A 20,345-nucleotide genomic window follows, 5' to 3' on the forward strand; every position below is an offset into this window, starting at 1 on the left:
CGTCAGGACTAACTGAAGGAAGAGTGAGTAAGGGATTTGAAAGTTGGAGGGGGAGGGGGAGATCCAAAAGGATCTCCCCCTCCCCCTCCAACTTTCAAATCCCTTACTCACTCTTCCTTCAGTTAGTCCTGACGAAGGGTCTCGGCCTGAAACGTCGACTGCACCTCTTCCTACAGATGCTGCCTGGCCTGCTGCGTTCACCAGCAACTTTGATGTGTGTTGCTTGAATTTCCAGCATCTGCAGAATTCCTGTTGTTTACCTATAGAGAGGTAGTGGATAGCACCCCTGTGACAGTCCCCCTCAGAAATCGATATATCGTTTTGGATACTGTTGAAGAGGCAGACCTGACAGAGGAGGACCACAGTGAACGAGACTCTGGCATTCTGCCCAGTGCCGAAATCAAGAGAGCCAGAAGAAATGCGGTAATTATGGGGGATTCCACCGTAGGGAGATGGACAAGAGATTCTGCGAGCCGGACAAGGATACCCGGATGGTGTGTTGCCTCCCTGGTGCCCAGGTACGGGATGTCTCAGATCGAGTCCAGAGTATTCTGAGGAGAGAGGGCGAGCAGCCGGAAGTCTTGGTACATGTTGGTCCCAATGACATAGACAGAAAAAGAGAGGAGGTCCTGAAGAAAGATTACTGGGAGCTAGGAAGAAAATTGAAAAGCCGGACCTCCAGAGTAATAATATCAGGATTGCTGCCTGAGCTGCGTGCTAATAATGGTAAGAATAGCAGAATTAAGCAGATGAATGTGTGGCTAAGTAACTGGTGCAGGGGGCAGGGCTTCAAATTCTTGAATCATTGGGATCTATTTTGGGGAAGGTATGACTTATACAAAAAAGATGGATTACACCTGAACTCAAAAGGTACAAATATCCTGGCGGGATTGTTTAATATAGCTGTTAGGGAGGGTTTTAACTAAGTTGGCAAGGGGAAGGAAACCAAGGTGTTAGGGTCGAGGAAGAGGAAAATAGAAATAAGTCAAAAATACTGTGTAGCAAAGATCACAAGAAGGACAGGCCGGAAAATAAACAGGATAATTTTCTGCAAAATAGAAATATAGCAAAATCGACAACAGATACTGATCTAAATGTACTGTACTTAAATGCACACAGCATTAGAAATAAAGTGGATGACCTTGCTGCACAGCTGCAGGTTAAAAGATATGACATTGTGGCCATCACCGAGTCGTGGCTAAATGATGGATGTGATTGGGAGCTGAATATCCAAGGATACACAGTGTATAGGAAAGATAGGAAGGTAGGTAAAGCGGGTGGTGTGGCCCTGATGGTAAGTAATGATATCAAATCAATAGAAAGAAGGGACATAGGATCAGAAGAGGTAGAATCCTTATGGGTAGAATTAAGAAATGGCAAGGGTAAAAAGACACCAATAGCAGTTATATACAGGCCTCCAAACAGCAGCCGAGATGTGGAGTACAAGTTGCAGCTGGAAGTAGAAAAAGCGTGTCAGAAGGAAAATGTCAAGATAATTATGGGGGATTTTCATATGAAAGTGGATTGGGAAAGTCAGGAAAGTAATGGATCTCAGGAGAGGGAGTTTGTAGAATGCCTACAGGATGGCTTTTTGGAGCAGCTTGTCCAGAAGCCCACCAGGGGACCGGCTGTTTTGGATTGGTGTTGTGTAACAAACCTGAGGTGATTAGGGAGCTGGAGGTAAAGGAACCCCTTGGAAGTAGAGATCATAATATGATTGAGTTCAGTTTCAAATTTGAAAAGGAGAAGCTGGTATCAGGTGTATCAATATTTCAGTGTAACAGGGGAAATTACAGTGGTAAGAGAGAGGAACTGGCCAAGTCGATTGGAAAAGTAAGCTAAATGGAGGGACGGCAGAGCAGAGTTGGATGAAATTCCTACAAGAAATAAGGAAGATGCAGGAAAAATATATTCCAAGAAAAAAGAAAATCATGAATGGAAAAATGGCACAAATGTGGCTAATGAGAGAGGTTAAGGCAAAAATAAAAGCAAAAGAAACTGCGTACAAGGAAGTAAAAATTAGTGGGAAAAATGAGGACTGGAAGACCTTTAAAAACTTACAGAAGGAAAGTAAGAAAGTCATTAGGAAAGAAAAGATGAATTATGAAAGGAAGTTGGCGATTAACATAAAAAAGGATACTAAGAGTTTTTTTAAATATATGAAGAGTAAAAGAGTGACAAGGGTAGATACGGGACCGATTGAAAATGATGCTGGAGAAATTATAATGGAATACAAAGAGAGGGTGGAGGAACTGAATGAGTATTTGGCATCAGTCTTCACAGTGGAAGACATGAGCAATATACCTGATAGCCAGTGGTATCAGGGAATAGAATTAGGTACAGTCAAGATTACTAGAGAGAAAGTGCTTGGGAAGCTAAGTGGACTAGGAATAGATAAGTCTCCTGGTCCGGATGAGGTGCACCCAAGGGTTCTGAAGGAGGTGGCTTTGGAGATTGTGGAAGCACTGGAAATGATCTTCCAGGAATCAATAGACTATGGCATGGTTCCGGAGGACTGGAAGGTCGCAAATGTAGTTCTGTTATTTAAGAAAGGAAGGAGGCAGCAAAAAGAAATTACAGACCTATTAGTCTGACATCGGTAGTTGGAAAGATATTGGAGTCAATCCTCAAGGACGAGATTATGAAATACCTCGAGGTGCATGACAGGATAGACTGAAGCCAGCATGGTTTCATGAAGGGAAGATCCTGCCTCACCAACCTATTGGAATTTTTTGAGGTAATCTCGAATAAGATTGACAAGGGAGAGGCTGTGGCTGTTGTGTATTTGGATTTTCAAAAGGCCTTTGATAAGGTGCTGCATATGAGGCTGCTTAATAAGATGAGAGCCCATGGAATTATAGGAAAGATATTGAAATGGGTGGAGCACTGGCTGATAGCCAGAAAGCAAAGGGTGGGAATAAAGGGATCCTATTTTGATTGGTTGCCGGTTACTAGTGATGTTCCGCAGAGGTCGGTGTTGGGGCCGCTTCTTTTTACGATGTATATCGATAATTTGGATTATGGATTAAATGGTTTTGTGGCCAAGTTTGCGAATGACACCAAGATAGGTGGAGGAGCAGGAAATGTTGAAGAAATGGAAAGGTTGCAGAGAGACCTAGTCAGTTTAGGAGAGTGGGCAAAGAAATGGCAGATGAGATACAACGTTGACAAATGTACGGTTGTACATTTTGGAAGAAGAAATAATCAGGCAGATTATTATTTAGATGGGGAGAAAATTCAAAAATCGGAAGTGCAGAGGGACTTGGGGGTCCTCATGCAGGATACCCTAAAGGATAACCACCAAGTTGGATCGGTGGTAAGGAAAGCGAATGCTATGTTGGCATTCATTTCAAGAGGAATAGTGTGTAAGAGTACGGAGGTGTTGATGAGGCTCTATGGGGCATTAGTGAGACCTCATTTGGAATACTGCGTGCAGTTTTAGGCCCCCTATCTTAGAAAGGATATACTGATGTTGGAGAGAGTTCAGAGAAGATTTACGAGGATGATTCCTGGAATGCAGGGGCTAACATATGTGGAGCATCTGTCGGCTCTTGGATTGTATTCATTAGAGTATAGAAGAATGAGAGGGGATCTCATAGAAACATTTCGAATGTTGAAAGGGTTGGACAGAGTAGATGTGGAAAGGTTGTTTCCCTTAGTGGGTGAGTCCAGGACGAGAGGCCATAGTCTTAGAATTAGAGGGTACCCAGTTAAAACGGAGATGAGGAGAAATTTTTTTAGCCAGAGGGTCGTGGATTTGTGGAATTCGTTGCCACATACAGCTGTGGAGGCCCGATCATTGAGGGTGTTTAAGGAGGAGATTGACAGGTATCTAATTAGTCAGGGTATCAAGGGATATGGGGAAAAAGCCGGAAATTGGAACTAGATGGGTGAATAGTTTAGCTCATGGGGGAGCTGTGGAGCAGACTCGATGGGCCGAATGGCCTAATTCTGCTCCTTTGTCTTGTGATCTTGTGATCTGATTTATATGTGTCTGGTCCCACACCAAAGACTTCCCTCTTTCAAGCCTTTCAGTTGTATCATTATGGCTCACCACCACCAACATCTTAGGGCATGTAGTGATAAATACTAATCCTGACCTTGTCAGTGATATCCATATCCGTGGAACAAATAAAAATAATTATTATGTGGAGAAGGAAGGAGAATGGGGATGTGAGGGAAAATAAATCAGCCATGATCAAATGTCAGAGCACAGTCAATGGTCCAATTCTACTCCTATGCCATATGGTCCTATGGTCTTAGTTTCCAATGAAACTGGACATATTTGGAAGTTCTAATTGTCATCAGTCTATTGCTGAAGTAAATGTAGATGATGAAAACATTCTAAGGTTGCATTTGGAATATGGTGAGCAGTTCTGGGCCCCTTACCTAAGAAGTGATCTGCTGACATTGGAGAGGGTCCAGAGGAGGTTTACCAGAATTTTCCTGGGAATGAAAGAGTTAACATACGGGAAGCATTTGATGGTTCTGGGCCTGTACTTGCTGGAGTTTAGAATAATGAACGTATGATCTCATTGAAACCTAGCGAACATTGAAAGGTGTAGATAGAGTGGACGTGGAGAGGAAGTTTCCTATAGTGGGGGAGTCAAGGACCACAGGCACAGTCTCAGAATAAAGATGAATTTCTTTAAGCAAAGGAGATGAACCTGTAGAATTATTGCAAGTGGTTGATATGTTCTTGACTAGTCACGGGGAGAAGGCAGCAAATGGGGTTGAGAGGGATAATAAATCAGCCATGATAGAATGGCAGAGCAGACTCAATGGGCTGAATAGCCTAATACTGGTCCCATGTCTTAATGGTCTTTTCACTTCACTAAGACTGTTTACGCAGCCAAACATTGTGTTAATGAATCCCACAATCTGATCATCATTTATGAGAAAGATCTCCTACTACTTTAGCAAGATTCTTTTCCCCAAAGTTCTGAAATTTCTAAACATGTTCAAGTGCACCCGTGGCTGACAAGAGAAATTAGGGATAGTATCAATTCCAAAGAAGTAGCATACAAATTAGCCAGAGAAAGTGGCCCACCTGAGGACTGGGAGAAATTCAGAGTTCAGCAGAGGAGGACAAAGGGCTTAATTAGGAAGGGGAAAAAAGATTATGAGAGAAAACTGGCAGAGAACATAAAAACGGACTGTAAAAGCTTTTATAGATATGTAAAAAGGAAAAGACTGATAAAGACAAATGTAGGTCCCCTGCAAACAGAAACAGGTGAATTGATTATGGGGAGCAAGGACATGGCAGACCAATTGAATAATTACTTTGGTTCTGTCTTCACTAAGGAGGACATAAATAATCTTCCAGAAATAGTAAGGGACAGAGGGTCCAGTGAGATGGAGGAACTGAGCGAAATACATGTTAGTAGGGAAGTGGTGTTAGGTAAATTGAAGGGATTGAAGGCAGATAAATCCCCAGGGCCAGATGGTCTGCATCCCAGAGTGCTTAAGGAAGTGGCCCAAGAAATAGTGGATGCATTAGTGATAATTTTTCAAAACTCGTTAGATTCTGGACTAGTTCCTGAGGATTGGAGGGTGGCTAATGTAACCCCACTTTTTAAAAAAGGAGGGAGAGAGAAACCGGGGAATTATAGGCCGGTTAGCCTAACGTCGGTGGTGGGGAAACTGCTGGAGTCAGTTATCAAGGATGTGATAACAGCACATTTGGAAAGCGGTGAAATGATCGGACAAAGTCAGCATGGATTTGTGAAAGGAAAATCATGTCTGACGAATCTCATAGAATTTTTTGAGGATGTAACTAGTAGAGTGGATAGGGGAGAACCAGTGGATGTGGTATATTTGGATTTTCAAAAGGCTTTTGACAAGGTCCCACATAGGAGATTAGTGTGCAAACTTAAAGCACACGGTATTGGGGGTAAGGTATTGGTGTGGGTGGAGAATTGGTTAGCAGACAGGAAGCAAAGAGTGGGAATAAACGGGACCTTTTCAGAATGGCAGGCGGTGACTAGTGGGGTACCGCAAGGCTCAGTGCTGGGACCCCAGTTGTTTACAATATATATTAATGACTTGGATGAGGGAATTAAATGCAGCATCTCCAAGTTTGCGGATGACACGAAGCTGGGTGGCAGTGTTAGCAGTGAGGAGGATGCTAAGAGGATGCAGGGTGACTTGGATAGGTTGGGTGAGTGGGCAAACTCATGGCAGATGCAATTTAATGTGGATAAATGTGAAGTTATCCACTTTGGTGGCAAAAATAGGAAAACAGATTATTATCTGAATGGTGGCCGATTAGGAAAAGGGGAGGTGCAACGAGACCTGGGTGTCATTATACACCAGTCATTGAAAGTGGGCATGCAGGTACAGCAGGCGGTGAAAAAGGCGAACGGTATGCTGGCATTTATAGCGAGAGGATTCGAGTACAGGAGCAGGGAGGTACTACTGCAGTTGTACAAGGCCTTGGTGAGACCACACCTGGAGTATTGTGTGCAGTTTTGGTCCCCTAATCTGAGGAAAGACATCTTTGCCATAGAGGGAGTACAAAGAAGGTTCACCAGATTGATTCCTGGGATGGCAGGTCTTTCATATGAAGAAAGACTGGATGAACTGGGCTTGTACTCGTTGGAATTTAGAAGATTGAGGGGGGATCTGATTGAAACGTATAAGATCCTAAAGGGATTGGACAGGCTAGATGCAGGAAGATTGTTCCCGATGTTGGGGAGGTCTAGAACGAGGGGTCACAGTTTGAGGATAGAGGGGAAGCCTTTTAGGACCGAGGTTAGGAAAAACTTCTTCACACAGAGAGTGGTGAATCTGTGGAATTCTCTGCCACAGCAAACTGTTGAGGCCAGTTCATTAGCTATGTTTAAAAGGAAGTTAGATATGGCCCTTGTGGCTACAGGGGTCAGGGGGTATGGAGGGAAGGCTGGGTTCTGAGTTGGATGATCAGCCATGATCATAATAAATGGCGGTGCAGGCTCGAAGGGCCGAATGGCCTACTCCTGCACCTATTTTCTATGTTTCTATGTTTCTAAAAAGGTTCCCTACAGACGTCTAGAAACACTCAGGTAGCGATGACCTCACATGCAACAGAAGTGATGAGGTGGTGCATAATGATGGATGAAGCGGTGTATAGAGATTACCTGGCATGCAATACCATCATAGGAAGCATGAGGTAACAGAAATGATCAAGTGCTGCATAATGTTCTTACGTTTGCCTGGGATCCTTCAGCAATGGTGGAGAGAGAAAAATTGTCATTGTGTTGTTCCAGCTGGGGCCTGTATTTGCTGAAAAACAGATACATTTTCATTTAATATATAGCATTACTGCAAGTATCCTATAAATAACCACACAATCTCACCCAAAATACCAACAAAACATACTGCAGTTGTGGAAGTAAGGTAAGGGTTAACATTATACCCAAGTAAGGATAGAGTGCAGATGGAGAGCAGACAGGCCAGGCAGGAAAGGTCCTTGAAGAACATAGCTTTCCTTTGCACACCAGGGGTCTGGAGATGAGAAATGTGAGGGACACTCACCAACTAATGGACAATTGCTTTACTAACTTCAAAATATCATCAGTTGTCAGTGTACAGTTTCTATTGCATTACTAAATGTGTATTGTGAAAGGCAATTTACCTTGCAGTTTACCAATGGTCAATATCTGTTACTGCAACTCAGTTCTGCATAAAAATGGCATTTCTCTGTTCAGAGTTCAGAACAATGTGGTGACAGGGTCCGGGCTGTTCTCCTTGTACACAAATAAAATAAAGTATGTTTGAGTCATAAGTATTCATGTGTTTTGGGCCCAGTTATTTTATTAACTTTTATTATTGGCGATGCTACAAACACTCAGCAGATCAGGCAGTGGCTGTGGAGGGTGACGGTGTTAGATTTTCAGATTGAGAAATCTGTTAGTGTCAGTACCTCCAGCTGAACTCTGTCTTTTTGTGTGTTTCCCCCTAGCTGTCAGTCTGTGGTTTTGTATTGCCATGTGCTCTTGTTTGTTTTCATGCCCCTTGTGCTCCTGTCCCTGCTCCTGTTCTACTCCAGCCCCTGTATTACCGAGTACTCTGTCTCTCACCTGTTTCTCATTATTACCTGTTTACCTGCCACTTGTGTCTCATTGTGCTTCACCTATCATCAGTGTATTTCAGTCCTGTGTTTTCACCTGTTTGATGCCAGGTTGTGCCAGTGAGTTTTCCTGGGCCTTTCCAGCATTTGTATCTGAACTCTGTGAAGCACCTTCAATAATTCCAAAAGACTGAAGTAGGGTAAATACTGAAAGGCTTTTATTCGCAGTACAATATGACCTCCATGCTGAGTGTCTGCCCCTGGTCTGGGGAGGAGGAGCAGGGCAAAATTGCCTTTATTCAGGGATCTGTGGAAGCAGCCACAGGGGCAGTCAGCAGAGGGGTGTGTCCAGACAGGTAACCCAGTTACAATGTGTATATATATATATAGTTTATCACACTCTGTCTGTCTGAATATTGACTCTGTCTGTTTCCCGATTCTGGTTTTTGGATTTCTCTGGAATTTTTGATCTCTAACTGAATGTTGATGCTGACTTTGATTTGCTACTAAGTAAGTATCACTGTGCGCACAGTACTCGGTCTGTGATTGGGTCCCTGCTTCAGTGTCCTGACAGTACAATCTGGCCAGAATGGATCTAGCAGACCCCGGTTGTCTGAGAGCTGTCCTGGAACAACAGGGAGTGATGCTGGGGAGACACCAGAATCAGCTGGACTCTGTGTTCAGGGCAATGGAGTCGCTTTCTGCCAATGTAGCCGATCTTGTGGCCCAGACTCAGTCACTCCAGCTGTCCCAGAGCGCTCATCAACATTCTGCAACTCATAAACACTAAATACTCTGCAGATGCTGGGGTCAAAGCAACACTCACAACACGCTGGAGGAACTCAGCAGGTCGGGCAGCATCCGTGGAAATGATGTCAATGTTTCAGGCCGGAACCCTTCGTCAGGACTGCATCTTCTGCCCCTCCCTCACTCCTCCAGTCCGAGAGATCTGTCTGCCTCCTCCAGAAAAGTGCTCAGGTGAGCCTGGTACCTGCTGCTCTTTTCTTTCCCAGTGCACCCTCATTTTTGAACTGCAACCAACAACATTTTTGACTGATTGAGCCAAGGTGACCTACGTCATCACTGAACTGTCCGGTTGGGTGAGAGAATGGGGAACAGCCTTCTGGGAGGCAGGTTCACCTTTCTGCATTAGTTTTTAGTTATTTTCTGAGGAGATGAGAAAAGTGTTTGATTGCTCCAAACATGAGAGAGATGCTGCCCGTGAAATGCTGCACACGCACCAGGGGCGCAGATCTGTGTCAGATTACACCATAGAGTTCCGGATCCTAGCCACCTCCAGCGGCTGGAGCTCGAAGGCACAGTACGACACCTTCCTGAACGGCCTCTCAGAAGACATCAAAGATGAGCTGGTCACCCAGGACCTTCCTGCCACCTTTGTAGCCCTGGTGGATTTGGCCATCCGTATTGATGTTCGCCTTCAGCAGTGCTGCAGAGAGAGGGGTTCCAGAGGGCCCCTGGGGGCACTGGTGATCTCCAAGCTCCTCATCAGTCTACATTGCCCTGCTGTTTGCCCCAATCTACAACTCCCGTTCCAGAGCCCAAGGCTATGCACATTAACCGTACCTGCCTGACACCGACTGAAAGACAAAGGTGAATCAGCACCCGCTCCTGTCTGTACTGTGGCCAGCTCTTTGTGAAGGCTGAGAAATGAGTTTCATTGCAATACGGTCTCCTTCCTGGGGTATGTAGGCGGTACCATTCAGATGGACCAGCGGTTCCATTCAGATGGACCAGCAGAAGGTTAAGGTGGTGGTCAAATGGCCCCAACCTTTGACTCATCGGGAGTTGCAACACCTCTTGGGCTTCGCTAACTTTTATCACCGCTTCATCAGAAATTACAGTACACTGGCTGCACCACTCACTGCTCTTACCTCATCGGCTGTCAGATTCTCCTGGCCCCCTGCTCTGAAAAAGCACTCTCTGACCTGAAGGAACGTTTCACCTCTGCTCCCATCCTGATTCAACCCGACACCGACCGGCAGTTCACTGTGGAGGTGGATGTGTCTGACATTGGCGTAGGAACTGTTCTCTCTCAGCGCTCGGACAAGGATGAGAAGGTACATCCCTGTACCACCTTCTCTCATCACCTCACTCCACTAGCAGAATTACGATGTTGGAAACCCAGAGCTGCTGGCTGTGAAGCTAGCTCTGGAGGAGTGGAGGCATTGGCTGGAGGGAGCCAAGGTGCCATTCTTAGTCTGGACTGATCACAAGAATCTGGAATATATCCGTATTGCCAAGCGTCTCAACTCCCATCAAGCTCGTTGGTCCCTGTTTTCTCAAGATTCAATTTTACTCTGTCCTTCCGCCCCAGTTCCAAGAATGGAAAACCTGATGCCCTCTCCCAAAGATTTCCCTCCTCTGAGACCCCTGAGGTATGCGATGTCATCTTCCCTGCTCACTGTCTCGTGGATACAGTGCAATGGGGCATTGAATCCATTGTGCAAGCTGCTCAACAGAGCGAGGCAGCCCCCGGTCAATACCCCACTAACCGTGTTTATGTTCCCAGCTCAGTCCGCTCACAGGTATTGCAGTGGGGTCATTCCTTCCAGTTATCCTGTCACCCTGGAACCAAGCATACTCAGGCCTTCATCAGTTGGCGGTTCTGGTGGCCCTCCATGGGAGATGACATCCACAACTTCATCTCAGCCTGCTTGGTCTGTGCTCAAGGAAAGAACTCTAACCGGTCACCTGATGGTCTGTTACAACCTTTGTCTATCCCCAAGAGTCCCTGGTCCCACATTGCCCTGGATTTTGTCACCGGTCTTCCCCCATCAGATGCTAATACCACCATTCTCACAGTAGTTGATCGCTTCTCCAAGTCTGTTCACTTCATTCCTTCACCTAAACTCCCCTTGGCCAAAGAAACAGCCAAATTACTAGTACTGCATGTTTTTAAATTACATGGTTTACCTGTAGATGTTGTGTCAGACAGGGGCTCTCAATTCACATCCAGCTTCTGGAGGGCATTCTGTAATCTTCTGGGTGCCTCCGTGAGTCTGTCTTCAGGATTGCACCCACAGACCAATGGCCAGACTGAGCGGGCCAACCAACAGCTAGAGACAGTATTGCGGTGCCTGGTCTCCCAGAACCCCTCCGTGTGGAATCAGCAGCAACCCTGGGCCAAGTACGCCATCAACTCTCATCTGTCCTCATCCACCGGTCTGTCCCCGTTTGAATACTGCCTTGGCTACCAACCTCCACTGTTTCCTGCCCAGGAGGAGGAGGTTGGCGTTCCATCCGCCGTTGTCAGCGGACGTGGAGGCGCACTTGCTCTGCCCTTCTCCGTGCCTCTGCTAGGATCGAGCATCAAGCTGACCGCCATCACTCCAAGGTCCCAAATTACCGCCAGGGACAGTGTGTGTGGCTTTCAACCCGAGACCTGCCCCTCAGGGTGGATTCCTGCAAGCTTGCCCCCCCTTCCCCATTGCTAAAGTCATCAGCCCTGCTGCCATCCGTCTCAAGCTCCCCTCCACTCTCTGCCACATTCATCCCACTTTCCATGTGTCCCGCATCAAGCCTTTCATGAGCCACACCCTGTGTCCTGTCCCCAAATCCCCCCTTCCCCACAGCTCATCAATGGGTCAGAGGCCTTTACGGTGTGTCGACTGCTGAACGTTTGTCACCGGGGCCGTGGCCTCCAGTACCCTGTGGACTGAGAGGGCTACGGTCCTGAGGAGAGGTGCTGGATCCCCGCCTGTAACATCCTCCACCCCTCTCTCATCAGGAACTTTCATCGCCAGCACCCAGTTCTACCTGCCATGATGTCAGCAGGTGTCCGTAGAGGGGAGGAGTACTGTCAGTACCTCCAATTGAACGGTCTTTTTGTGTATTTTCCCCCTAGCTATCAGTCTGTGGTTTTGTATTGCCATGTGCTCTTGTTTGTTTTAATGCCCCCTGTGTTCCTGTCCCTGCTCCTGCTCTACTCCAGCCCCTGTATTACCGAGTACTCTGTCTCTCACCTGTTTCTCATTATTACCTGTTTACCTGCCACTTGTGTCTCATTGTGCTCCACCTATTATCTGCCTCTCTGTTTATTGTCAGTGTATTTCAGTCCTGTGTTTTCAGCTGTTTGTTGTCAGATTGTGTTAGTGAATTTTCCTGAGCCTTTCCAGCATTCCTATCTAAACTCTGTATGTCCGAATATCGACTCTGCCTGTTTCCCGATTCTGGTTTTTGGATTTCTCTGGAATTTTTGATCTCTGTCTGAACATTGATGCCGACTTTGTTTCCCCCTGGATTTGCTACTTGGTAAATATCACAGTGTGCACAGTACCTGGTCTGTAATTGGGTCCCTGCTTCAGTGTCCTGACGGTCAGAACTGGGAAAGGTGGGGGGGTGGGGGGAAGCAAGCTGGTTCAGAGTTGGGTAGGGAGGGATGGAGAATTACTTGAGTAGGGCAGGGGTGCATTATTGTGGCGATAACCATTTGACAAACCTGGTTGCTAAATTTATGGAAACAAAGAGATAGCTAAGGAAAAGGATCCAGTGCTTAAAACAAGATAACTAAGTGTTATCTCATTCTTCCTAGAAAGCTGCAATAGGACCAGGCAGAATGTGCAATTCATTTCCACTTTAAATTGCAGGAGGCCACAGACAGATAAATCAAAAGAGAAGTGAGATTGACAATGTCCAGATGAAGGGTCTTGCCCTGAAACTCCAGCTGTCCACTTCCTTCCTTGGATAAACACAATAGTTTCTGTAGAAGCTGGAAACCTAGGGCAACACACTCAAAATGCTGGAGGAACTCTGCAGGCCAGACAGCATCTACAGTATGGAGATAAATAAACAGCCAACATTTCTGTCCTGATTATACCACTGGCTGGCACAGTAGCATTAGAACTGGACTTTGAAGTGAATGGGTCCCAGGTTCAAATCCAGTAGGTTCCTTGTACACTATCCACCCATGCTGGGTTGAGGGTTGAGCATTGAGCCAGCAACTTGACCTTGTAAAAGATAGTCAAGTGTTATGGAAACACTAAAATGGCGCCCAACGCACCACAATGTGTGAAAGGGAAAGAGAAAATTTCAGTCGTGATGAAGGGTCTTGGCTCAGTCAACTGTTCATTACCCACCATAGATACTCCCTCATTGCTGAGTTCCTGCAGCATTTTGTCTGTTCCTTAGATTCTGTCTGACTCACTGAGTTGGTCCAGTTTTGTTGTGTGCTTCTGGAGAATTACAGTGATTGGGATCTGGAAGTTTATAGGTGCCTATACAGCAGAACTCAAATGCTTCAAAAAGCATTCTCCCAATCTGCATTAGGTTTCTCCACTGCCTAAGGGACCATATAAGGTAGATGAACTTGTAGCAAGTTGCAGATTAACATGTATGTTGTTGTAGGCATCACTGAATCATGGCTAAAAGAAGTTTATACCTGGGAACTTAATGTCCAAGGATACACAGTGTATTGAAAGGACAGGCAGGAAGGGCAGAAGGGGGGGCGATGTTGCTTTGTTGGTAAAAACTGAAATCAAATAATCAGAAAGAGGAGATATGGGGTCAGAAGGTGTTAAATCATTGTAGATAGAGCTGAGGAATGAAAAAATGTAGAAAGACCCTAATGGGGGTTGTATACAGATCCCCAAACAGTAGTAAGGCTATGGTCTACAAATTACAACCAGAGTTAGAAAATGCATGTCAAAACAGCAGTGTTACAATAGTCATTGGGGAGGGGGGGGAATTTCAATGTGCAGGTGGATTAGGTAAATCATGTTTGCGCTGGATTCTAGGAGGGGAAATTTCTAGAATGCCTATGAGATGGTCTTTTGGAGCGGCTTGTGGTTGAGCCCACTGGGGGATCAGCTACTTTGGACTGGGTATTGTGCAATGACCAGAATTGATCAGAGAACTTAAGGTAAATGACCCAATTGGGGCAAGTGCTCATAATGATTGAATTCACCCTGAAATTTAAGAAGGATGAGCTAAAATCAAATGGATCAGTATTGGAGTGGAGTAAAGGGAATTACAGAGCTGTGAGAGGAGTTGGCCAGAATTCATTGGAAAAGAACACCGGCAGGGTTGATGGCAGAACAACAATGGCTGGAATTTCTGGAAGCAATTCAGAAGGCACAGGGTGTACATCAGAAATAGGAAGAAGTATTCTAAAGGAAAGATAACACAATTGTGGCTAACAAGAGAAGTCAAAGCCAACATTAGAAACAAAGATGCACAGGTTGAGATGCAAACAAGGCAGCCATTGTTGGGAGTAAGTCAGTAGTGAGAGTAGGAGTGTCAGGCTTTGGCTCAAATGAGGCATCGACTTGAAAGACTCACTGGCTCTGGCTAAGCTTCTGGAAAGGTTCCTTTTTATTTCTATCATGGCTGATCCTTTTTTTAAAAAAAATCTCCTCCTCAACCCCAGTTCCCAGTCTTCTCCCTGTAACCTTTGATGCCATGTCCAATAAAGAACCTATCAATCTCTGCCTTAAATACACCCAATGACCTGGCCTCCACAGCAGCATGTGGCAACAAATTCAATACTTTTGGCTAAATAAACTTCTCTGCATCTGATTTGAAAGGGCACCCCTCTATCCTGAGGCTGTGCCCTCCTGTCCTAGACTCTCCCACCATGGGAAACATCCTTTCCACATCTACTCTGTTTAGGCCTTTCAACATTCGAAAGGTTTCAATGAGATCTCCCCATGCCCCCCCCACCCCCTGCTCAACCTTCTGAATTCCAGCGAGTACAGACCCAGAGCCATCAAATGTTCTTCGTATGATAAACCTTTCATTCCTGGAATCATCGTTGTGAACTGCCTCTGGGCCCTCTCCAATGCCAGCACGTCTTTTCTAAGATGAGGGGCCCAAAACTGTTCACAATACTCAAGGTGAGACCTTACCAGTGGCTTAAAGCCTCAGCATCACATTTCTGCTCCTGCATTTGAGACCTCTTGAAACGAATGCTAACCTGCATTTGCCTTCCTCACCACCAACTCAACCTGCAAGTTAACTTTGGGGAGTTCTGCACAAGGACTCCCAAGTCTGTGGGCATCTCAGATCCCTGGATTTTTTCCCTGTTTAGAAAATAGTCCATGCATTTATGTCTACTACCAAAGTGCATCACCATGTATTTCCCAACATTTTATTTCATTTTATTTCAGAATCAGAATCGGATTTATTATGTGACGAATACACATAGATAAGATGTTAGCTGTCCTGTGTGATCAGCAGTTGGTCTGCCACCTGTCTTCAAGAGAGAGATAAGGGACACAATGAAACAGCACCTGGAGATGTGTAGAGAGCTGTCTGGAGCGGCTCCCCCTTTGAACCCTGAGCTGTTTGAAGTGATGGACAGGCGATACCCCAGCAGGGGGATAAAAAGGGTCAGGTTCGCTAAGGCAGGACATATGCCACCCGAGGTAACGAGACCCTGGAAGCGGTACGCCTCTCATGAGTCGGTGGCAAGTATCAGACAATGGCCAGGGTGGAAAGGTATGATCAGCGGGAACCCGGTGTGTGTCTGCCCTTGCCTGGGTGCCGGGTTCACTGCAGAGGATTGACCGCATCTGGAGGAGGGGTCACAGTCGGTGACCTCAGGTGACATCACCAAGGACCTGCCCAAAAGCTGCTTGTGAGCCATATCGCCGGTCTGTGAGTGAAGCCGTGTCTGAATGATCAGTTGTTCCTGTTCCCTCTCTCTCTCTCTCTCCCCCCACGTTGTCCATCGCCATGGAAACGATTACTGCGAACTGAACTACTAAACTGGACTGAACTTTGAGTCACTTTGAAATTTGGTCATTTACCCCTAGACAGCGATAGAGCTTGATTGATGCTGTTATCTTAATTCTGTGCACGTGTGTTTATAATCGCTGAACTGTTGCATTTATTATCCTTTCGATTACTGTGTTGCTTGTTTCTTTAATAAAACTTTCTTAGTTCTAGTATTCCAGACTCCAGCTGAGTGATCCATTTCTGCTGGTTTGGCAACCCAGTTACGGGGTACGTAACAATTATAACTGGCATGTGATGTGAAATTTGTTAATTTAGCAGCAGCAACTCAATGCAATACATAATTGGCAAGTTTGCAGATGACACAAAGGTTGGTGGTGTTGTAGATAGTGTAGAGGACTGTCAAAGATTGCAGAGAGACATTGATACGATGCAGAAGTGGGCTGAGAAGTGGCAGATGGAGTTCAACCCAGAGAAGTGTGAGGTGGTATACTTCAGAAGGACAAACTCCAAGGAGAGTACAAAGTAAATGGCAGGATACTTGGTAGCGTGGAAGAGCAGAGGGATCTGGGGGTACATGTACACAGATCCCTGAAAATTGCCTCACAGGTGGATAGGGTAGTTAAGAAAGCTTATGGGATGTTAGCTTTCATAAGTCGAGGGATAGAGTTTAAGAGTCGCGATGTAATGATGCAGCTCCATAAAACTCTGGTTAGGCCACAATTGGAGTACTGTGTCCAGTTCTGGTCACCTCACCATAGGAAGGATGTGGAAACATCGGAAAGGGTGCAGAGGAGATTTACCAGGATGCTGCCTGGTTTAGAGAGTATGCATTATGATCAGAGATTAAGGGAGGTAGGGCTTTACTCTTTGGAGAGAAGGAGGATGCCAGGAGAAATGATAGAGGTGTACAAGATAATAAGAGGAATAGATAGAGTGGATAGCCAGCGCCTCTTCCGCAGGGCACCACTGCTCAATAGAAGAGGACATAGCTTTAAGGTAAGGGGGGGTGGGAAGTTCAAGGGGGATATTAGAGAACCATAGAACCATACCATAGAAACTACAGCACAGAAACAGGCCCTTTGGCCCTTCTTGGCTGTGCCGAACCACTTTCTGCCTAGTCCCACTGACCCGCACACGGACCATATCCCTCCATATACCTCCCATCCATGTATCTGTCCAATTTATTCTTAAATGTTAAAAAAGAACCCGCATTTACCACCTCGTCTAGCAGCTCATTCCATACTCCCACCACTCTCTGTGTGAAGAAGCCCCCACTAATGTTCCCTTTAAACTTTTCCCCCCTCACCCTTAACCCATGTCCTCTGGTTTTTTTCTCCCCTTGCCTCAGTGGAAAAAGCCTGCTTGCAATCACTCTATCTATATTCATCATAATTTTATATACCTCTATCAAATCTCCCTTCATTTTTCTACGCTCCAGGGAATAAAGTCCTAACCTATTCAACCTTTCTCTGTAACCGAGTTTAAAGTCCTGGCAACATCCTTGTAAACCTTCTCTGCACTCTTTCAACCTTATTTATATCCTTCCTGTAATTTGGTGACCAAAACTGAACACAATACTCTAGATTCGGCCTCACCAATGCCTTGTACAACCTCATCATAACATTCCAGCTCTTATACTCAATACTTTGATTAATAAAGGCCAATGCACCAAAAGCTCTCTTTACGACCCTATCTACCTGTGACGCCACTTTTAGGGAATCTTGTATCTGTATTCCCAGATCCCTCTGTTCCACTGCACTCCTCAGTGCCTTACCATTAACCCTGTATGTTCTACCTTGGTTTGTCCTTCCAACATGCAATACCTCACACTTGTCAGTATTAAACTCCATCTGCCATTTTTCAGCCCATTTTTCCAGCTGGTCCAAGTCCCTCTGCAGGCTCTGAAAACCTTCCTCACTGTCTACTACACCTCCAATCTTTGTATCATCAGCAAACTTGCTGATTCAATTTACTACATTATCATCCAGATCATTGATATAGATGACAAATAACAATGGACCCAGCACTGATCCCTGTGGCACACCACTAGTCACAGGCCTCCACTCAGAGAAGCAATTCTCTACCACCACTCTCTGGCTTCTTCCATCGAGCCAATGTCTAATCCAATTTACCACCTCTCCATGTATACCTAGCAACTGAATTTTCCTAACTAACCTCCCATGCGGGACCTTGTCAGAGGCCTTACTGAAATCCATGTAGACAATATCCACTGCTTTCCCTTCATCAACTTTCCTGGTAACCTCCTCAAAAAACTCCAACAGATTGGTCAAACATGACCTACCACGCACAAAGCCATGTTGACTCTCCCTAATAAGCCCCTGTCTATCCAAATGCTTGTAGATTCTGTCTCTTAGTACTCCCTCCAATAACTTACCTACTACTGACGTTAAACTCACCGGCCTATAATTTCCTGGATTACTTTTCGATCCTTTTTTAAACAATGGAACAACATGAGCCACTCTCCAATCCTCCGGCACTTCACCCGTAGACAGCGACATTTTAATTATTTCTGCCAGGGCCCCAGCAATTTCAACACTAGTCTCCTTCAAGGTCCGAGGGAACACTCTGTCAGGTCCCGGGGATTTATCCACTTTAATTTTCCTGAAGACAGCAATCACTTCCTCCTTTTCAATCTGTACAGTTTCCATAGTCTCACTACTTGATTCCCTCAATTCCATAGATTTCATGCCGGCTTCCTTAGTAAATACAGACGCAAAAAACCTATTTAAGATCTGCCCCATTTCATTTAGTTCCGCACAAAGCCGACCACTCTGATCTTCAAGGGGACCAATTTTATCCCTTACAATCCTTTTGCTCTTAATATACTTGTAAAAGCTCTTTGGATTATCCTTCACTTTGACTGCCAAGGCAACCTCATGTCTTCTTTTTGCCCTCCTGATTTCTTTCTTAAGTATTTTCTTGCACTTCTTATACTCCTCAAGCACCTGATTTACCCCCTGTTTCCTATACATTTCATACAACTCCCTCTTCTTCTTTATCAGAGTTGCAATATCCCTTGAGAACCAAGGTTCCTTATTCCTATTCAATTTGCCTTTAATCCTGACAGGAGCATACAAACTCTGCACTCTCAAAATTTCCCCTTTGAAGGCTTCCCACCCACCAATCACATCTTTGCCAGAGAACAACCTGTCCCAATCCACGCTTTTTAGATCCTTTCTCATTTCTTCAAATTTGGCCTTCTTCCAGTTCAGAACCTCAACCCTAGGACCAGATCTATCCTTGTCCAATATCAAATTGAAACTAATGGGGTTATGATCACTGGAACCAAAGTGCTCCCCTACACAGACTTCTGTCACTTGCCCTAATTCGTTTCCTAACGGGAGATCCAATATTGCATCCCCTCTAGTTGGTCCCTCTATATACTGATTTAGAAAACTTTCCTGAACACGTTTTACAAACTCTAAACCATCTAGACCCCTAACAGTATGGGAGTCCCAATCAATGTATGGAAAATTAAAATCCCCTACCACTACAACTTTATGTTTCCTGCAGAGGAAGGAGTTTTACTCAGAGATTGGTTGGTGCGTGGAATGCACTGCCTGAGTCAGTGGTGGAGGCAGATACACCAGTGAAGTTTAAGAGACTGCTAGACAGGTATATGGAGGAATTTATGGTGGGGGGTTATATGGGAGGCAGGGTTTGAGGGTTGGCACAACATTGTGGGCCAAGGGGCCTGTAATGTGCTGTACTATTCTATGTTCTATGTTCTAATCTAGCAGAAAGAAAAAAAATAATAAATAAAAGATAAAAGTGCAAAAACAAAAATACTGTATATTCTTACTGTATATTTCTTGCCCATTCTCCTAATCTGACTGTTCTTCTGCATTCTACCTGTTTTGTCAACACTACCTGTCCCTCCACCAATCTTTGTATCATCTGCAAACTTGGCAACAAAGCCATCTATTCCATTATCTAAATCATTTATATACAGCATAAAAAGAAGTGGTCCCATTACTGACCCCTGCGGAAAACCACTAGTTACTGGCAGCTAACTGTAAAAGGATCCCCTTATTCCCACTCACTGCCTCCAAACGATCAGCCAATGCTTTAACCTTGTTAATAACTTCCCAGTAATACCATGGGCTCTTAACTTGGTAAGCAGCCTCATGTGTTCCACATTGTCAAGGACCTTCTGAAAGTCCAAATATGCAACATCCACTGCATCTCCTTTATCTATCCTACTTGTAATCTCTTCAAAGAATTCCAACAGGTTCGTCAGGCAGGATTTTCCCTGAAGGAAACCATGCTGACTTTGTCCTATCTTGTCCTGTGTCGCCAAGTACTCCATCACCTCATCCTGAACAATTGGCACATCCTCCCAACCACTGAGGTCAGGCCACTGGTCTATAATTTCCTTTCTGCTGTCTTCCTCCTTTCTTCAGGACTTTTCAATTTTCCAGTCCTCTGGCACCATGCCAGAGTCCTATGATTTTTGAAAGATCATTTCTAATGCCACTACTATCTCAAATGTTACCTCCTTCAGAACCCTAGGGTGTAGTTCATCTAGTCCGGGTGACTTATGTACCTTTAGATCTTTCTGTTTTTTGAGCACCTTCTC

At 45.1% G+C, this 20,345-nt stretch overlaps 1 protein-coding gene across 1 annotated transcript in view; it reads right to left on the reverse strand.

The window, feature by feature from the left end:
- Positions 1–20,345, reverse strand: part of LOC134343832 (uncharacterized) — a 174,743-nt gene that overhangs the window by 17,894 nt on the left and 136,504 nt on the right. Inside the window, exon 5 of the mRNA XM_063042604.1 lies at positions 7,188–7,263. Within this exon, the coding sequence (XP_062898674.1) occupies positions 7,188–7,263 (76 nt within the window). The remainder of the gene's footprint in view (positions 1–7,187; positions 7,264–20,345) is intronic.

Source organism: Mobula hypostoma, chromosome 1, assembly GCF_963921235.1.
Source record: "Mobula hypostoma chromosome 1, sMobHyp1.1, whole genome shotgun sequence".
Lineage (NCBI taxonomy): Eukaryota > Metazoa > Chordata > Chondrichthyes > Myliobatiformes > Myliobatidae > Mobula > Mobula hypostoma.